This window comes from Formica exsecta, unplaced genomic scaffold, assembly GCF_003651465.1.
Source record: "Formica exsecta isolate Colony F162 unplaced genomic scaffold, ASM365146v1 scaffold148, whole genome shotgun sequence".
Lineage (NCBI taxonomy): Eukaryota > Metazoa > Arthropoda > Insecta > Hymenoptera > Formicidae > Formica > Formica exsecta.
In genome coordinates this window covers 119,080-138,460 of record NW_021848810.1, presented here as the reverse complement: position 1 = coordinate 138,460, position 19,381 = coordinate 119,080, and the positions used below count along the sequence as shown (strand labels likewise).

Here is a 19,381-nt window from a genome sequence, read left to right as displayed (position 1 = left end):
TAGAATTTATTTCAAAATTAATTAAAATTTATTAGTGATCTTAACTGTACAAAATTTTTAAAAATTTCAGATACATTTTCATCTGTATTTCAGTCAGTTTTTTCACAGTGTTGAGCAATTGGAAGTTATGACGCGTCTATTTGTATTTGTGAATGACATTTGATCGAAACTTGAGATGATTAAAGGTCACGTTCTTCGGTCCGTTTCAGGGGATGGCGACGTAACGTAGCGGCGGATTACTAGCCGGCACGAGATGAACACGAACGGAAACGCGGTCGCGCAGGAAGATGGTGCCGGTACCGATTACGGCGGTAACGAGGAGACGGCGGCGCTGCTCGGCAGGCCGCCGCCGCCGCCGGTCGTGGTGGCCGCGGCGTCTCAGGGCAAGCCGGTGCTGACGCGGCAGGATCGGGCAACCTTCCTGGTCGCCTCGCCGCAACTGTCCGTGTCCGGACTCGGCGGCTCCGAGGAGAGCGGCACCAACGAGGATCCGGCGACCAGATCGGTACCGGACATCGAGCTTCACTGCCGGCTTGACGGCGAGCCGCAGCCGTCGCCGCCGCTGCCGCCTCCGCCGCAGATTCAGCAACCGCCGCAGCTGCAACAATCGCAGCTACAAGCGCAGCCGACGTCCTACAGCGCCCGTTCCTCCAGGCAATCGCATCAGTACAGATGTAGATGCGACCGAAGGGATTCCCTCGCGCCCACATCTGCCCTTCACTTGGCCCGCAGTGTCTCCAGGTAAGATAGAAAAAAATACAGGGTGTCTATTCCCTGAAAAAATATGGAACACCTGAAATTCTTAGGGATTTTTTTTGTACCTAGAGGAATCAAGAAATTCTTATAGAATTTTATTGGAAGTCTCGGAAAATTTTTCAAAAAATTCTTTTTTTTATAATTTTGCTCTTATATTGTAAATAATCGGCAGGCCAAGTAAATTATTTGTTATAAATATATATTTATCTCTATTTATATATATTTAATATCTTAAAATATTGAATTAATATCTTAAAATATAGTCATATTCTTTATTTTAATTTTTAGTGATAAAATATGAAAATGTTATGCAAGTTAAACATTTTTATCTTAACGAAAGCTTTTAAGTTTTTTTTTTCAGTACATTTGTAAATTTAGCACTTGAAACTTAAGTGGCTTTGTGTTTTTTCTTTGGGTGAATGAAAAGCATTAGAAAACGCGTACAATAAAAAAAAACTCATTTTAAGAAATTGCACCAAAAAATCCTTAAAATATTCTTTTTATCTGAGATTTTGAACAAAAATATCTAGAAGATCAAGGAATTTTCAGGGAATTCTTTTACAAGATTTGAGTAAATAAAAAAAGTCCTAGATACAAAAAAAGATAATACAATTTTCATTAAAAGAAATGAGTAAATAAGGGAGAAATGAAGTAAATACCGTTCTATTTGCTATAAAAGTAAAGAAATGAAAGACAGAGTACAGAGAGAAATAAGATACAATACAAGATATATCAGAACGTATCAAAAATCGTGTGTAATATCATATTCTGATAGTGTTCAGTGTATTTTCCAGCATTATTAATGCCAAACGTACAATGATTTTCAATGCACAAATATTTAGAAACATTTGATTATATCTTACTTTTCCTATACTTGAGGGAAATATGGTATCTGTAGATACATACATAGAAATATATGTTTCATACATATGTGATTATTAATATATGGCAGCAGCATTTATTTTTCATAAGGAAATCGCTGTGTGCCTCGCGATATTTATTAATATGCATATATACTACATATAATGGATAGCTGTTTCGAGAATGAAAAGTAATGAGTGCGCTTCGTAGTTTTACATATTAACTACATATGTTTTATACACATAGTTAGCAAAAAAACTAAATAAGAAATATAAAGTATAAACGCAAGCGTTTTTAAATGAAGAATATTAAAATATTACCGCTAACATTCGATTATGAATCACTACATTTTTCATTTCCGTGAAACAGCAGAATAAAATTTTAAAAATCAAGCGTTATTCGTTTAAAATGAAAAATTATCATCGTGACTCTTGTGTACTCATATTGCGCTAAAAAAAAAATAAGGCGTACATATTTTATATACATACATACATGTATGACATTTATATTTACAATGTATGATAGACAATGTTTTGCATAGATAATATTGAAATTATCTAGATAAAGAAAGATAGAATACAATATAAAATTTTATCTTAGATAAGATAAAGATGATTTATTTCAAATTTATCTAGATAATAGATGAAATTATAAAGCATTTTATCTACATGATATTAAGATAATATTGCTTTAAAAAAAATAATTAAGGAAATGTCAATGACAACTAAAATAATATCTACAAATTTGTTCATTAAATACTTTTTTATCTTCCGCTGTGATATTACTAATAGAAAAATTGCACAAAATTAAAAAAATCACATTCGGCAATGAAAAATACCACGCGCGCACAAGGCAATATGTCGCAATACACTTTAGGTCTATTCTTTATAGTTTCACACTGAGTACAGTGCTTGGGGTTCTTTAATACGATGGATCTTACCTTTGGTTCTCCGTTGGATTTAAAAATAAGAACCAAATATATTAAAAGAAACATAAAGTGCTTACTAAGGGCAGAGTTCTGCTGAATGCAGTCATTATCTTAGATAATTTAAGGCAGATGATGCATTTTTTTATCCAAGATAAAGATGTAGATAATATCATAACATCCTATTATTATCTAGATAAAGATGAGATTGTTTGATCAATTGCTTCATTTAAATTATTATCTAGATAACTTCATCTAGATAACAGCAAACATTGATAGAGTTAATTCAGAAAAACTTAGCACAAGTTAAAAAAAACGGCAGTTGGATAAGTTTAAGCACGTGTGCAAAGTTTTGACCCGTAATTGGCAAAGTTTAACTATTAGTCGACTACGCTGTCGTAAACTTGCGATTTGATGTAATAGAATTGGAGCGAATAGTTGCGAACCGAGTTCTCGATTGGAGACGAACACAAAACAGGAATTCGCTTCGCGAATTTCCTATGTCACACACACAATTGTGATTTTAATTTTTTTTATGCCAATAGCGTAGATTATCCTATTTATTTATCCGGCATCGAATACGCCACGCTCGGAACGATAATTTCCCATATATTGTATAAGATTTCCAATATATTTATTGAATGTATCTCGTTTTTCGAACATATCCAGCTTTGCAATTTTCGCAATGCATAAAAATGTTATTCTCTACGCGAGAAGAAAAATCTTTAAAGCGGGCGATTTAATTTTTCATTACGCGGGAAGTTTGTGAAATTAAGGGATTTTTATCTGGAGAGAGAGGGGGAGAATCTATTCGCGGAATAGCTGGCGAATCGGCCATTTTTATCTAAGTGCGCCGGACAATCCGCCGAGAATCACCGTCTTTTCTCGAGAGAAATGCGTTGCTCTCGGAAAAATGAGACATCTCTGTTTCCTTAGACGAGGATCGCCCAGGCGGAACAGGCTTTCCTCTTGGCCGGTTTAAGGAAATTCCTTGAAACCCCCCCCCCCCCCGCGTTTGCTACTATCGCGAGTTTCTAGAACAATCTCGCGTTAGCGGGTCGAAAGTTTAGCTGCGGAATTTTACGTTGTCCCGCGACTCGCTTTCGAAGGCCGAAGAAATATATGCCGGGGATTGCCGGGAAGATAGAGAGAAATGACATATAAAAAAACGTCGTTGCTGAGAATTCCCGATGTAAAAATCGCAATGTTGATCTCTCTTTTTACTTTTACGATCTTTTTCAACCATTATGTTTTAGCTGATTTTGTCAATTGTTGGTCAAAATTTATTGGAAGACTACAGATTCTCTTCATTTTTATTTTCAATTTTTTTGTAAATATTGAGTTTGCATTAAAATAAAATGGATTAAAGTTATAAATTAAAATTAATGAACTGAGGCACAATAATAAATATAATCTTAAGTTAAATTAGAATTAACGAGCGGAGGCAAATAATAATTATATTCTTAATGAGCTGAGGCATGATAATATTATAATTTGAAGTTAAATTAAAATTAATGAGCTGAGGCTAATAATAATTATATTCTTAAGATGGAAAAAATTGTAATAAAAGGTTTAATATTGAAAGTTTGAACATTTAATATAAACAGCAAACAACGCTTTAATTTCAAATTTATCGTATTTTACAATTTCCATTTAAAGCTTACGTATATCAAGAACTTCAATAAAAAAAAAAATTCTTGTTCTAAAAGATTTTATTGATGTATAAAACTCCTAACAGATTATACACAAGACTCTTGAATAGTATTGCATCGTTGTCGATGTAGAGTATGTTGTCATTGTATTATATTACAATATTTATTTATCAAGAAAGTTATGTTTTGTAAACACATCTTTTATACTTATGACGTAGAATATAGTGGAAAATATATTGAATCATGAATAAAAGATCTATTGTTATCCCGAAAAGCCATTCATAAAGCTAAGAGACTTCAGTTTTCACCTAAGGTCGAAGGCGCGTCGGTTAATGATATCTCCTAGTCGACAGTCTCACCGTCTGTCCTGTAAAAGCCGAGGGCTCTTGGCTTAGGATGCTTTCAAACAAAGAGAACTCTAGTCATATTCTATACATTCTAACGACAAAATTGGATTACTCGTATTCAACCGAAGTTTGCCAGATTCACAGTAATTTCATTAGCAATTTCGTGTACTGCTATTCTAGAAATGACGTATATTATATGTTTTCCTTGATAAATCTGGAATTTTCCAGAATTTAATGAATGGAATTGTTTTATAATTTTATAATGATCTTTGTAGTCATCTAAAAAATAAAATTTTTGCTAAAATAAAATATAGTTGAAATTAGAGTTGAAGAGAGAGATATTTTTCAGATTTAAATTTAGAGAAGTTTGTTAATTCATGGTTTCGCTTATAATTTGAAAATTGTTCATGCCTGAATGTCGAAATAATCAGTATTTTAAATATTATCTATGGCTAAAAAGAGTACCTTTGAGACACTACGTATGCTACCAATTTAGCAGGGCAGCAATTTTTAGTGAAATTAGTCTATGGACGGGTGGCCATGTGCAATATTGGATAGCGTATTTGAGACTATCAATTCGACTTTATAGTTTACGGCAGCCATAAAATTGTAGCGACTATAAACGATACGAGAGCAGCCGATTACAGCGATATTATATTTCCGAATAAAATTACGAATGGTCCAACTTTTTTTTATCTAATGTTTTTTATTGCATCATCTTGCTATTAATCATATCAAGTTAAACATAGTTACAATTAAATATTAAGCTTAATATTCCACATGCTACAAATAATTTTTAAAATAAAAAAAATGAGAAAACATTAATAAATGAGATAGCATATGCAATATTAAATTTAGCTACAAGTTAACTAAAAATTATTTCATTTTTTCGTGACAAAATTTTTTTTTCCTAGAAAATGTCTGTATGTATGTATTCATTTTTTATTTATCATAGGAATAAAGTAAAAGCATAAAAAATTAAAATAAAATTTTTTAAAAGTTCCGTAGAAAATGAATTCAACGAGATCAATTTTAAAATTAAATTTTCAAATTTTAAAAGACAGGTGCAATTTTCAAAGAAGATTCTGTATCACACAAGATTATTTTGTATCTAGAGAAATCAGAGAATTTTCATGTAATTTATTGGGACACATTTTTTATTAGGACACAGGGAATTTTTTTTTTTTATTTCTCTCTTTGATAATTTTACTCTTATATTGTAAGCAATAGGCTATCCGTCAATAAGCCAAGTTGTGAATTATGTATTTAAAATATATTATAAATATATATCTATCTCAGTTTATATATTCAGTGTCTTAACAAGATATTGAATATACAGTACATATTCTTTATTTTAATTTTTAGTGATAAAAAATGAAAATGTTAAGCTAAAAATTTTTATCTTAAAGCAATTCAATTTTTTTCAGTGCATTTGTAAATCTAACAATTGAAACTTAAGTGGCTTTATGTTTTTTCTTTGTATAAATGAAAAGCATTAGAAAACGTGCAATAAAAAAGCTTATTCTAGGGAACTACACCAAAAATTCTTTAAAATATTCTCTTTACTTGGAGTTTTGAACAAAAGTACCTGAAAGATCAGGGAACTTTCAGGGAACTTTTTTACAAGATTTGAATAGACATCCTGTAGCTTTACTTTTCCGGAAACAAAAATTACAAATAGATTTGGAAATAAGGATCAATTTGTCTTTAAAGTATAAATATGTCAATCAAGGCCAAAACCAGACGGCCAAATCAAACTTGTAAGACTCGAGACAAATTTTACGAGAAAAGAAAAGGCGTTGGAAGAGGATTACACTGTAAAAGAAAACTGACTGAAACTCCACGCAAAATATTTGCAGCTTTTTTGCCGACACACTGTCTGAATTTTCAGACAAGATGCTGTCTGAATTTGCAGACACATCAATTTTCAGATACACTTTTCTGAACTGTCAGAAAAACGATTCTGATGATTAAGACAGATTATCTGAAATTTCATTCAGACACCCAGATCTGAAAATTCAGACAAAAATGTGTCTGAATTTTTAGAAAATTGTTTACAGTATAGGTTTTAGATTCTTTTCCCTTCCGTTGAGAGCGGATGTAACCGGCCCAGTGTTTTCTGTTCGCGAAGGGAGAGCGTGAAGAGCGGCCACCACTGCTGCCCGTGTCAGGCGCCGCCGCCGCCGGTGCTGGTCACCACGTCGCCCAACGCGCGCATAATACGGCAGAGCTCGCAGCCGGAGGCGTCCGCGTGCTGCTGCTCCGGCTGTTGCTGCCCGCTGCACACCGGCGCGGCGCCGAGCGCCGCCTCGCTGCGGCAGCTACGCGAGCCGGGTGACGGGATAGCCGGCATCGCCGCGGACTCGCTGCGGATCAATGGCGGGATACGACAGTTCCGGCAGGTAAGCCGACAATCTCCTAGCTGGTTTCTAGCCACATCGAGGCCGAGTCTAATGACACGCACGTGCGCCCCGTTTGTGATGCAAGAATACCCGGTTGATGCGCGAGAGGCGCAGACGTTAGGATCTATAGTTTGGGCGATGATTTAGATGAAAATTAAATAAATTATGAATTTAACGCGAGAGAATAGGATTTGGCGATTAAAGTTTAAAATCACGATGACGATTTCTCAATCGGCTTGTTTCAAGGCGTATTACAATATTATCTCTCGCAAATATTTCTTGATAAACGGGAATGTCAAATTAATTGTAAAATGGATAAACGCGTTTAATTAATCTTGAAGCCATTGTACGCGATGCCGCAATTGGTATTCTTATATCATGGACAGAGAGCATTACCTGTGCGCGGTACAGCACCACCGAACCACCCCTTTACCACCGCCACCCTGCCACCCCATGACACTCCCACACACGTGTCTCCATTTGCCCGCCATTTCTCTCTCTCGTTTTCCGTTTATTTTCACTTCCCGGTGAGTTTGTGACGAAAGAGGAAGAGAAAAGATTGTATTTAATTGGTAAACGGTTTTGTTGAATGAGAGCCGGGGCGAATCTCGACGGAATATTTCATTGTTACTTAAACATCTCTCTTCAGGAGATAAAAGAGCGTTTAATAGAGATTTTTTGTAACAGGTTTTTTTCCAACGGTCTCTCTAGATTTTCTTTGTATTTTTTGACTTGCTTTACCATAACTGTTATCTCTCTTTTCTTGGTACATGAAAAATTTTACAAGAGAGAATATACAGGGTGTTTCAGACTACCTGTCCACCTCTTTTATTTTGGAAAGGGATAGTGCTAGGAAGTTGGGACAAACATGTTTATCATAAAAGCCTGAAGTTTCTGATGATGGGACTTTCATTTTTGGGAAACCTCCGGAAATACCGAGAAGCGAGGGCAACTTAAAAATTTTAAATGCCAACATAGGACAACATGGTTATCGTTGGGTAGAGCTTTCAGAAAGAAACAACTTTTGTTTGAAAAAAAATTTAGTATCACTTACCGTTATCGAGAAATGTTGCCCCATGTTACTATTTCAAATTTTTAAGTTGCCCTCGCTTCTCGGTATTTCCGGGGGTTTCCTAAAAATAAAAGTCCCATCATCAGAAACTTCAGATAGGTTCTTATGGTAAACATGTTTGTCCCAACTTCTTAACATCATCCCTTTCAAAATAAAAGGGGTGGATGGGTGATTTAAAATACCCTATATAAATATAAAGAGATGTAAATAAAGTTTGCAAAGATTTTTGGATTTCGTAGAAACTATAGAGTAAGAATAAAACGAAGATTGTAATTAAGATTACAATTATAGCTAATTTTATTTTCTTTGTTTCTCTCTTTCTTTCTCGTTCCTTCAGCTTGTCCTCTATCGTCGCTTCTCGTCCGGTTCTTTTCACGCATGTTTTCCATATACGTGTTCTCATCTTCTTCATTGTTTGTGTCTTCAGTGTCATTGTTTTACTGTCAATTTGCTCAACTCTTTTATTGATGTTTCGTTCCTATTCGTACGTCATATATGTGTGTCTTCGTTGGCATCGTTTGTATATCGTATGTATATTGTAACGTTTCTTGTCTTTCTCTCTTATCGTTCGTTTGAACTCGTTTTCGTCTCCCATGAGAGACAGATCTCTCCCTCTTTTATTTTCCAGCGCTTCCCGCATCCCATCTTTCTTTTCGCCCCGTCGCTAGGGAGATATACCGGCGTGAGTCAGGTGGAATTGTAAAAGTGTATGTGTGAGACGCACCGAGGAAGGATATATACAGATTTTATAGGATCGAAATTTACAGCGTCAGCTTTACGAGAGTGCGATTTGCGTTGCTTTTGTTGCGAAGAAGATCCATGACGACTCTTTCCATTTTGATCTCATCGTTATCCGTTGAGGGTTGATGGTTTGTCACGGCATGTGATAAGGATGTCTAGTTGAGGTTTCACGTGCCTCATTTCGATTCGTTGGGTCTCCCTTTTTATGATTTTCCACGCGGATCTGTGTCTATGGGTTGAAAGATTTGTATGGATGCAAAAAAATTGTCAGTTTGCGAATTTCCAGATTTGAGGACCAAAAAATCTCATTCAAAAAAATTTGCAAAATTAAAAATTTGTAATTTAACGGGATCTATAAATTCGATGAAGCAAAACGTTCAAGGATTTTTCAAGCTGGAGATTTTTTTAAATCCCTAGTTCAATATTCAGAAAAATGCAAGAATGTATCAATTTTTTTAAGTACACAAGTATTCATATGGAAAGATTCCAAATCTGTCCCAAGTACAAGAATTCAAGATTTTTTGATTCAGGAATCCAATCGATATGCAGTTAGCACGATAGATTAATCGCCGAGGATACAAATCTCTCTGCAAAATAACCCTTATCAGTGGAGTTTGCCTGTCGCCATCTGGCGGAGGGTGGAAAGAACACCGGGGAACCGTCCTTAAGTGGTGTAGCTAGAGAATTATACCGGCGGAGAACTGTCGTTTGCTCGACGTTCGATACCTTACTCGTTGGATTTTTTGCCTCGTGGTCGAATCCTGACGCGATACAGATGGCAGTCGTTGTAAAAACAATCTTCTTAAAGAGATTCCTGAGCTTGAGTGGCGGCGCCTTAATTCTCTTTGGACCAAACGCGTGCCTTGTGAAATATTTTCTTCTGATTTTTTAAATCCATGATAAGTACATAGAAAAAGATGTAACATAATATAATTAAATATTTTTTATCGACAAAAAGAAAATTTAGATGTTTCGGTGAAAGTTAAATAAATTCTAGAAAGGGAAATTTTCAAAATAGCATAATATGTCAATATTCGTGAATTAATTTTCTTTTTAATATTTTTAAATAGTTACAAAATTATTATTTAGTTTATTTATCTGATTAAATATTTATATAAAAGTGGCTCGAGCACAAATACACGATTGTACGACTCTTCTTTTTAGGGGCACTCAATGTGTGACAGCCTCGCTCTATTTTTTTCTGGCTACATTCGTAATGTGCTTAGTTTCTAGAGTGGAAGTTCTCTCGGACGAGAGCGCAAACCGAAATTTCTGTCATTAAGCGAGATTCGCGTCGCAAAAAGGTTCCGGAATGGGAGAGGGGGTTGGACAGCGGGGTACATTTCTCTCGACATTGTTAGTTTAATTATGTCTCCTTGGCGCATGGAAACGCGCCTGCGGGGTGAAGGTCCTTTCATTGGTGAGGCTTCTGTCAGTGTTTTTGGCCGTTAGCCAACCAGGGTACATTCTGATGCATGCAACGGAGATTTGCTACGGCGAGAACCCCTTGACATTTTCTCACGAGTTGGACAATCGTTGGGAAATGCAAAATTGGCCAATCAAAATACATATGCAACACAGATAATGCATGCTGTATATCTATAAATGTATTCTCGATCAATCGTTGTTTTAATTTATTCGCATTGATTCTTCCTCTTTTTTCGAATTTATCACATGTACGAAGTATTTTTATTATTTTAGTTTTTTATCGGCATTATTTATAAATTAACGCATACATAATTCTCTTTAGAAATTATATTTCGTGTGCTAAAATATATTATAAAATTACACAAAACTTTCGCAATGTTTTTTTTCCGATTTTTATATAAATTATTTCTCGTTCTCATTGCAAAGGAATTAAGTATAATGCCGAGCAATTTGTTATTGGCAAAATGTCAGGGAGTTTGTGAAACAGCATGTTCGTGTAGCGACACTTTTGCCTTTGCATTTTGATCACGTGTGAATTTGCGATTGCAGCCCGTACGTTTCTCTCCGATCCGTGTTTTATGTTTTTAATTTATTATGAATTTAGATACACGTGAATAGAGTGCGTATTTTCGCGGCTGTGAAAATCGAATTTCCACTTGGAATCGTGTTTTTGCTTGAAAACACAATGACGGCGTAATTTTTTGCGACAGTTTTTTTTATATTTCGATTCCTTCTTTTCTTTCCTGTGTCGTGTCGTTTTAATATAAAAAAAATAGTTCGCATTGTACCAAATCTAGACATTATATAACTCTTGCTTATTGTTAGTTGTGCGGAAAACAGAAACGCCCAACAGTCTGTTACTCTATTATTCTGATATTATGCGATATGCTCGTATGTGCATCGGTTGTTTCTTTAAAAGGCAATAATTGTGAAAATTTTATTATAGCATAATTTGTTAATCAATTACATTAATGTTTTTAGAAAAAATAATTTATGATATATGTATATATATATAATAGTAATATTTATTACTTAAGAGTTAGTAATATTTATTATATATATATATATATAATAAATATTACTAACAAGATTTTATAATACACTGCCGAATATTATATGTATTTTTCTAATACTCGATCGAATGAATATAAAATTATAAATCAATCAGAATTATCTTGTCGCGAGAAAATAGAACGCTGATGCCACAACATTTTTTATATTTATATTTAAACAAAATTGCAAATTGGATTATATTTTTTTAAATATGCGAACATAGTAAGTTTCTCTCTTTCTCTTTTTAACGTAAATTCTCTAAAATTATTGGTTAAAAATTCAAAGATGACAAGAAACAGTCCCAGGAATGCATCTGCAGCTCGCAGCGCATACTATCGCTTACTACGGCTCTTACGTGTCAGATATATAATATCGGGCAATTTCCAGGATATTCTATCTCCTGCTTAACGACCGGAGAGGAGTATCCTCGTAGCGGTCCGAGAAGTGAGATTTTTTCGCTGACCCTAACAAACCTGGCACTTTCGCGATTAAACTCGTGACCAACTCTTAGTTATTGTTGTTTGTTTAAATCTGCGCGCGTAGTATCGCAAAAGTTACTACACACATTCGCAAATTACTTTAATTTCCACCGCTGCAAGAGAGTTTATATAGATGGAAAAAATAATTATTTAGTCAAAAAAATATTATTTTAAAAATTAATTTTTTGAAACTAATTGCCCCGAAATTCAATCAAATTTTAAATAGCTTATTTCCAATAATAAAAATTTTAATGTGTGATGAAGTTCCATTTTTAATTAGGAAACTTAATATAGAACTTTTTATTCGTGAAATTAAATTGCAAAAATCTTTAATATTGAGGATTTTCTCGAACGCGCAAAAGCTGACTGCGAATTGAGTGGAAAGATAATAAGATAATAAATAAATGGAACAACCTGGAGAGGGGAGGGGGAGGGTGAGTCCATATATTAATCTTCATTAGTTAATTAATTGTTAAGTAATTTCGCGAAATGAAGTATATGTAAACGCGATGGGACGTTCGACGTTGTTCCAAGAGCTTGGCAGGCAACCTCAGCATCGGTTTCCTATTTGTCCCAGGGATCCGTTCTCTCTCATTATGTGGGATTAAATAGAAAGGATCCGGCCGCGGAGCTTTTTCCCCGCGGGGCCCTCGAATTTGAATCTTTCATTGCGCGTTCCGCATATATTAGCTCGCGGAACTTTTAATTTCGCGCCCGTCCCATAAGGATAATAGCCTGCATTTGCATAAGGATAACTTTCAGCCGTTTCAAGCTCCAAACTATTCCGCGAGATCACCGACCGTGTTCTTAATCGAAGGAAAAATACTGTCAAGATTGTAAAAGGTAAAATAAATTTTGCTTGTATCTTGGCGCGCGTCGCAAGATAATATTGGAATCATAAATTATTTTCTCGTTCTCTTATTAATGCATAACTCTGTCGCGTTATGTTTGCGCGATTGGATAATAAAAAGCAGGCGGGACGGTAATTAAAAGTCAAACGGCCAATTTATGTGTGCAGTTATTTAGTTTCTTACATCATCTCTGCTTACGTCACAGTTATTAATTTGAATTGATTTACTTCACGTTGTTAATGAGTTATTCCCAAAGTCTTCTCTCTCTCGAGACGCATTACTAGAGTTGTACGAGATATCAAGACTTAGTTTTCGAAATTTGAGACAAGATGAAGAAAAGATTTTTTTATTTGTTATCAAGACAATAACAAAACTAAAATTGTCAAGATTATTGGTTTTTTTAAAAAAAAGCTAAAATATATATATTTGTGCGTAAATTAGATGAGAAAAAGAATCACTTATATTAAATAAACTTAAACAATTTTATTTAATAAATAAAAATATTTATATTAACAAATTTAGAAACAATCAATACAATAAACAAATATAAAAGGAGTATGCCTAAAGTAGACAAGTGTTAAACACAACGCAAGTCGATAAAACTCGGCAGGATGATTTGTTTTGACTCTAGAATCGTGTTGAAAAAAGAATTTTCATTGGCACTCGTTCTCATCATTCGGATCAAATGCATCATCAGGGACGGGGGATGGTGTCAAATTCACATTCAATCAACTCTTTCAATTGTTCTTCCAGCTCTTCTTCAGTGAACTCTTGATCAGATAGTGATGCTGCTTCCTTGAAAAGGGTAGAAAATGAGACAGCTGAAAGTGTGATATGTGATCAAAATAGCAAGCATAAGTGAAGTCCAAATTAAAGAGGTAATATGGGCACAGCATCCAATAATTCGCCTTCTTGTTTTGCATATGCAAAAGTATTCGTCAATCATCTCCAATCTTTTTTTCTCTGTGTTCAACAAAACAAACAGATATACCTATTTGACATGAGCAGAATAGCACGATCTCATCTGAGTCTTAAACAACTTCAACAATTTTTTGGGTGGTAAGATGCCTGCTCTTTCATAATCAAGATGCAAATTCTCTTTTTGTCGTATTCCATCAAAATATATTGGTTTTCAAATCTCCGAGAAAGCTACTACCCTGAGTCCATTTGGAAATGTTCCAGACAAGTGCCAATGAAAATTCTTTTTTTAACATAATTCTAAAGCCACGATGAATCATCCTGCCAAGTTTCATCAATCTGCGTTATGTTTAACACTTTTGTCTGCTTTAGGCATACTCCTTTACACAATATATTTATATATTTATAATATTTATATATTTACTCTCTCTCTTTGACTGATACTTATTGTTAGTAGGGTTGCACGAGATATCAAGACTAGTCTTGATATTGTGTTGTCCTGTCTTGAAATTCGAGACAAAATCAAGACAAGATTTTGAATTAATTATCAAGACAATACCAAGACTAGGATTGTCAAAATTATTGGTCTTGTCAAGATTATTTGTTTTTAAAACAAGCTGAAATATGTATATTTGTACGTGTAAATTCAAAAAGAAAAAGATTACTATATTAAACAAACTTAAAAAATTGTATTTAATAAATAAAAATATTTATATTAAAAAATTTAGAAATAATTACTTAATACAATAGGTTAAATAAACAATATAAAATTTTTCACAATTGTTAATGGTTGTGGAATGACATAAATAGTAATAATTATCTTAAATTATTATATATTATAAAGATAATATATTATATTGTTAAATATATTATTTTAAACAATTATTCAGTATTAGATAAAAATTGATGATAAAATCGAGACAGGACGAGATTTTTGCTATCGAGATTCATTCAAGCCCAAGACATGATTTAAGTTTCTGAAAATTTCCAATACCAATACAAAACAATATTTTTACGAATATTGTCTTATCTTGTGCAACCCCCCTTATGCGTTCGAACGAGGGAAATATTACTCGAACGTTCCTCGGCGCGGAATTTGCAGGCTGTCATTTACTTGCATCCGAGTGGTAGATCGCCGTGCCACTTTTTCCTTCTTCGACGAATCGCTTTGCCATTGCGGCATCCAATCGTGCAAGGGTGGGGGATAGCGTTGGAATTTGCAGTTACATACTTTACGCCCTAAACAGTCGCTCGCGGTCCTCTTCAACTTCGTCGATCGGTCCCTTCTTCCCTTCCGCTCGTGGAAAAAGTTGCCCGCGATGAAACCAAACTATTCGCGAAGCCAAGTACGCGGCCGGTAATTAGCGTGGCGCGGCTAATTAAGCGGAGAGAAACTTAATCAATGTCTTAGTTCCTTCGCCCCGCGGACTTGGTTATTACGCGCATTAATTCCGTGCCCAGCGGCAAAGCAGACGTCGGTAAATGGAGAAGAGTCAGCGGTAATTTTTCATCGCTCTCCTCTAGGCGAATATTAATCGCGACAGAGATGGAACGTCTGCAAAATCACTCGCTGCACGAAATGCAGTGGAATTTATTATCCGTTGTTTTCTAATTTAGTTTATCTTTATGCGGAATTTTATTAACTGCTGATTCCTTGACGCTAATTGAACGACGGTAATTAAAACATAAATTAAATTCCGTTGAATTCTCTTGTGTAAAACGAGGATAATACAATGTTATCTTTGCGGTTCGTTGACGATTCGATTTCGATCATCCGCAGAAACGTGTATAATTGCATGTCGATCTCCGAAATTACGTCCAAAATTAATCCTTTCAGACAAAAAGAAAGACTAGAAATCGTGATGAGTAGGTGATTCGATTCCCAACGAATAAGGGTATGAACCCTCGGAAAGAATCGACAAGACAGTTCCTCGCGAACGTGATCCGATTCTTTACTCGGATGTTTTCGATTATGAAGCGAAGAAATTGCAATGAATATTCTTCTCTCGTCTCACATTGTGTCCCCTCTCTTTAAATATTAAAGTCTTATAATCCGATATAATGCATATCAATCGGTTTAAATTTAGGACTAGGAATAATAATTCATTCAAATTCAGGATTGAAAAAATTAAAATAACCGGAATCTTATTTTTTTTGTTTAAAAATTTAGACTTAAATAATTTGGATTATTAACATATATATTTGAAGATAATTCCTAATTTTAATTATAGTAAAATGTTTATTTGACAGAATACACGCAATGCTAAAATATAAAAATTAGAAAAATAGATTTTTCACGGTTTCGATTTGATATTTATTAGAAAGTATGCGGTTCGAAGAGAATGCAGTAGTTTTACGACACTCGATGTAAGACTCGGCTCACACTTCCGGCCGTCAAAGTCGATGGCTTTAACTCGAAACCAAATTTACTCTTCCGGCGTGTATTCCGAGTTGATCGCCGGCCCAGCTCGTCTCGCGAGCGACGATGCGGAAATATACTGTCGATAAGATTGGGGTCATTCATCCGTTCCCGTCGTTATCCGGCGTCGTAAATCTACACGGTAGAATTCTGGGTTTCCGCAAAAGTATTTCTCGCCTCGACTTCTTGGCGCGGATCAACCGGTTCGCCGTTTCCGGGACGATCTTTTTGACATCACATTCGCATATCATTCTCTCTCTCTCTTTTTTATCATCTTCAATCCCATCGAGTCTTCTCCGAAGTGCTCTCCTCGACGTTCGTCGTTCGTTTCATCCCTCCAATTTTATTTAAGCAATCAACCTATCCAGTCTTAGTCTAGCAAACCCTTATGTCGGTTTACATGAAGTCAGCAGAGAGATAAATCCGATGTTAAGAATACTTGTTTGCTTCTTGAAGCGAACGACTGGTTTGGATGTGTACTTTAGAACTTTAACGCCCTAGAACACCGAAAGCGACAATGATCCTTCAACTTCAAGTTTGACAGAATTAGGGACGATTGTGTCGATGGAGCAGAGATTCTCGGGGTTAGTCGAATGAGTTGGATGAGGAATTTTTTTTCAGACGGGTCAAGATGCCAAAAACTCGAGTGAAGTATAAAGTGCTCGCGATCTTGGAGATATCGGCTCTTCACAAGGGATGATCGAGCACGTCCCGAAATACAAGAGCTTTCTCTCGTTTGCCTCGTAACTTGCCTCCTACTTGACTTGTCGATAGCTACTGAACAAGTGAGTGCTCGCGTGCGGCAACTAGCCCGCGGCCATCTACAAACACGAGCTCGTGTATTTATGCGGACCGATATCTCTCCGGGATATACTCTCACTACGCCGACCGTAACAGTTGCACCGAAACAGATGACTTGTCCGTAAATCATAAAAAGTGCATTGCGCTATATTCTCTCTCTCTTTCTCAATGAGAGAAATCAGAAGTAGTTTTTATTCAAATAAATTTAATGTCCAAGCAATAATATCTTTATCAGTGAAGTTTGATAATAATTAATAATAATTATATTTTTTAATCACAGAAAAAAGTTGTAAATTTAAAATAAATTTAAAATAAATTTGTAAACTTAAAATAAATTTAAAATACCATCATAAAGTTTGTAGAGGTAGATTTTTTAATGTTCTGATTCTAGTAATTGTTGAGAAAGCTTGTAATGCAAAATGCAACGGTACTCTTATCGTGTTACGTGCTCGTTACGACGGTTAGTGTTTATCATTCCGCAGCAAGCACGGTATTACACGGATAACACGGACACTCGATTTGCTTCTCTGCTGACTTTGCGTAGACTACGAGCCGCCATTAGTTTAGCAGTAGCGTCGAGTTAGTTGTCGGCGTAGATGATTCACGCGCCTGCTTAGAAATGACAGAAGTAGAGAGCAGCGCGAGCAACGTCAGGACGAATCGAGATAAGGATAAGAAATGCAAGAAGAGAGATATCTCTTGAGCCATTTGCGCCGCAAAGAGAGAAAACGTCACCTGTCTGTTGTATTTCCGGGCTGGTTGCACCAACGTTGGTTGCCGCTTCATTAAATCTTGCCTCTCTCTGTTATTGTACAGCGATCATTCAATAACAAGCAGAAAATGGAATCACTTTTTTCCAAGACATATTTTATTACGATCAAATAAATATGTGATACAGTTGTAGTTTGTAATTTAAAAAGAGATTTCTTCTTAAGAGATAAGTGCGTGTCATTTTATTCAAGAGATTAGCGATATATTAATTATAATTGACAGAACTTTTTTCTTGATATTACAGTTACAGCTACGATTTGCAAAAACTAATCATAGTTATAATTAATCGAGACTTTTAAGATCGATTGCATACACGCCAATCATTAAGATGAATAATTTTTTTATCGTTTAAATTATATATAAAATCTAGAAAGGGACCATCAATCAGAATTAATTAAGATTCAATAGCACTGTAGACAAAAATGTTTGATTAAAGTTACACTGTAAAAAAATTGACTGAAACTTCAGACACAAAGTATCCGCAGCTTTTTCGCAGACACACTGAATCTTCAGACAGAATGCTGTCTGAATCTTCAGACACACTTCAATTTTCAGACAGAATGCTGTCCGAATCTTCAGACATACTTCAATTTTCAGACAAAATGCTGTCTGAATCTTCAGACATATTTGAATTTTCAGACAGAATGCTGTCTGAATTTTCAAGCACACTTCAATTTTCAGACAGAATGCTGTCTGAATTTTCAGACACACTTAAATTTTCAGACGAACTTTTCTAAACTTTTGGAAAAACGATTCTGATGATTAAGACAAATCGTCTGAAATTGTTTTCAGACAAATCTAAAAATTTAAACAAAAATATATCTGAATTTTAAAAAAATTTTTTACAGTGTACTGCCAGTAGAGAAGTAAAAGCTTTCGTATCTGGATAGTTAATCACGCGTTGATTGTTGATTGGTGCAACCGATTATCCCGTATCCGTCCACGTGTCTGTCTCTTTATGCTGTCTTGCACTTGTGATGTCTGTCTCGTCATCCACGTGCACCGCGACCGCCGCAGGCGACAGGGAATAAAAAGACAGAGAGGAGGAGGTGTATTATTATTATTATAATTATTAATATTAACCACGTGTTATCTCGATATATAATCGCGTCCAGTTCCCGTGGTGGTGGTGCAAGTCGTCCTCGTCGACGATGACGACGACGGCGGTGGCGGCGGCAGCGGTGCCCTCCTCCTCCACGGCCGCGGCGTCCGGCACAGCCGCTTCCGGTTCTCAGGGCGGCCAAGGGGTCGTACTATGTCCACGTACATTGTCGCAGGTGCGACGATCACGACTACGCCGGGCCTTCACCGAGGCGACTTCCGAGACCGTCAACTACGTCAAGACGGTGGGAGATGACGATTTTTCGCTAGCAAACCCTGTATTGTATATACGCGTATACCGGGTGTTCCAGATCACTTCTGCGCTTTACTTCTCAATCTTTGACGTTATAAGAACCTCGCGAATAAAAAATATCTCTTCTCGAAATTTATTCTTGTAATTTGTAGTTGTATTTAATACGCGGTTGAGAGGAGAAAGCGCGCGACTTCTGGGATGCCCTGTATGCGAATATGCCTTGTGTAACGTATATGCACATGCACATATAACGCGATCGGCGACGATATTGGCGGGACGTTCGATGGGAATACTTGACGAGCGTATAAAAACAATGACGTTCTAGTAGAGACGGTCATGCCCATGCTTCTTTCTTTTTTATAGCATCTAAACGCTATAATTGCATTTACGCGCGCGTAAAACGTGGTAGAAACTGCCACAGTAACGGCGCAATTTGCAGCATATAAAAACAATTGATAAAAATACGAATAGCATGAAGAAAATTTACAAAAGACACTTGTTTTGTAATTTTTCATATATATATATATATGTATTTGTCAGTGATCGAGCAT

General features: G+C 35.7%; 1 protein-coding gene across 1 annotated transcript; it reads left to right on the top strand.

The window, feature by feature from the left end:
- Positions 1–328: 328 nt before the first annotated feature.
- Positions 329–19,003, top strand: LOC115246337 (small conductance calcium-activated potassium channel protein-like; the record flags this gene model as incomplete). Its single annotated transcript, XM_029825078.1, has 4 exons — positions 329–741; positions 6,673–6,943; positions 18,592–18,855; positions 18,983–19,003. Coding segments are annotated over 4 exons (969 nt in total), but the record flags the coding sequence as incomplete, so codon positions are not given.
- Positions 19,004–19,381: the final 378 nt, after the last annotated feature.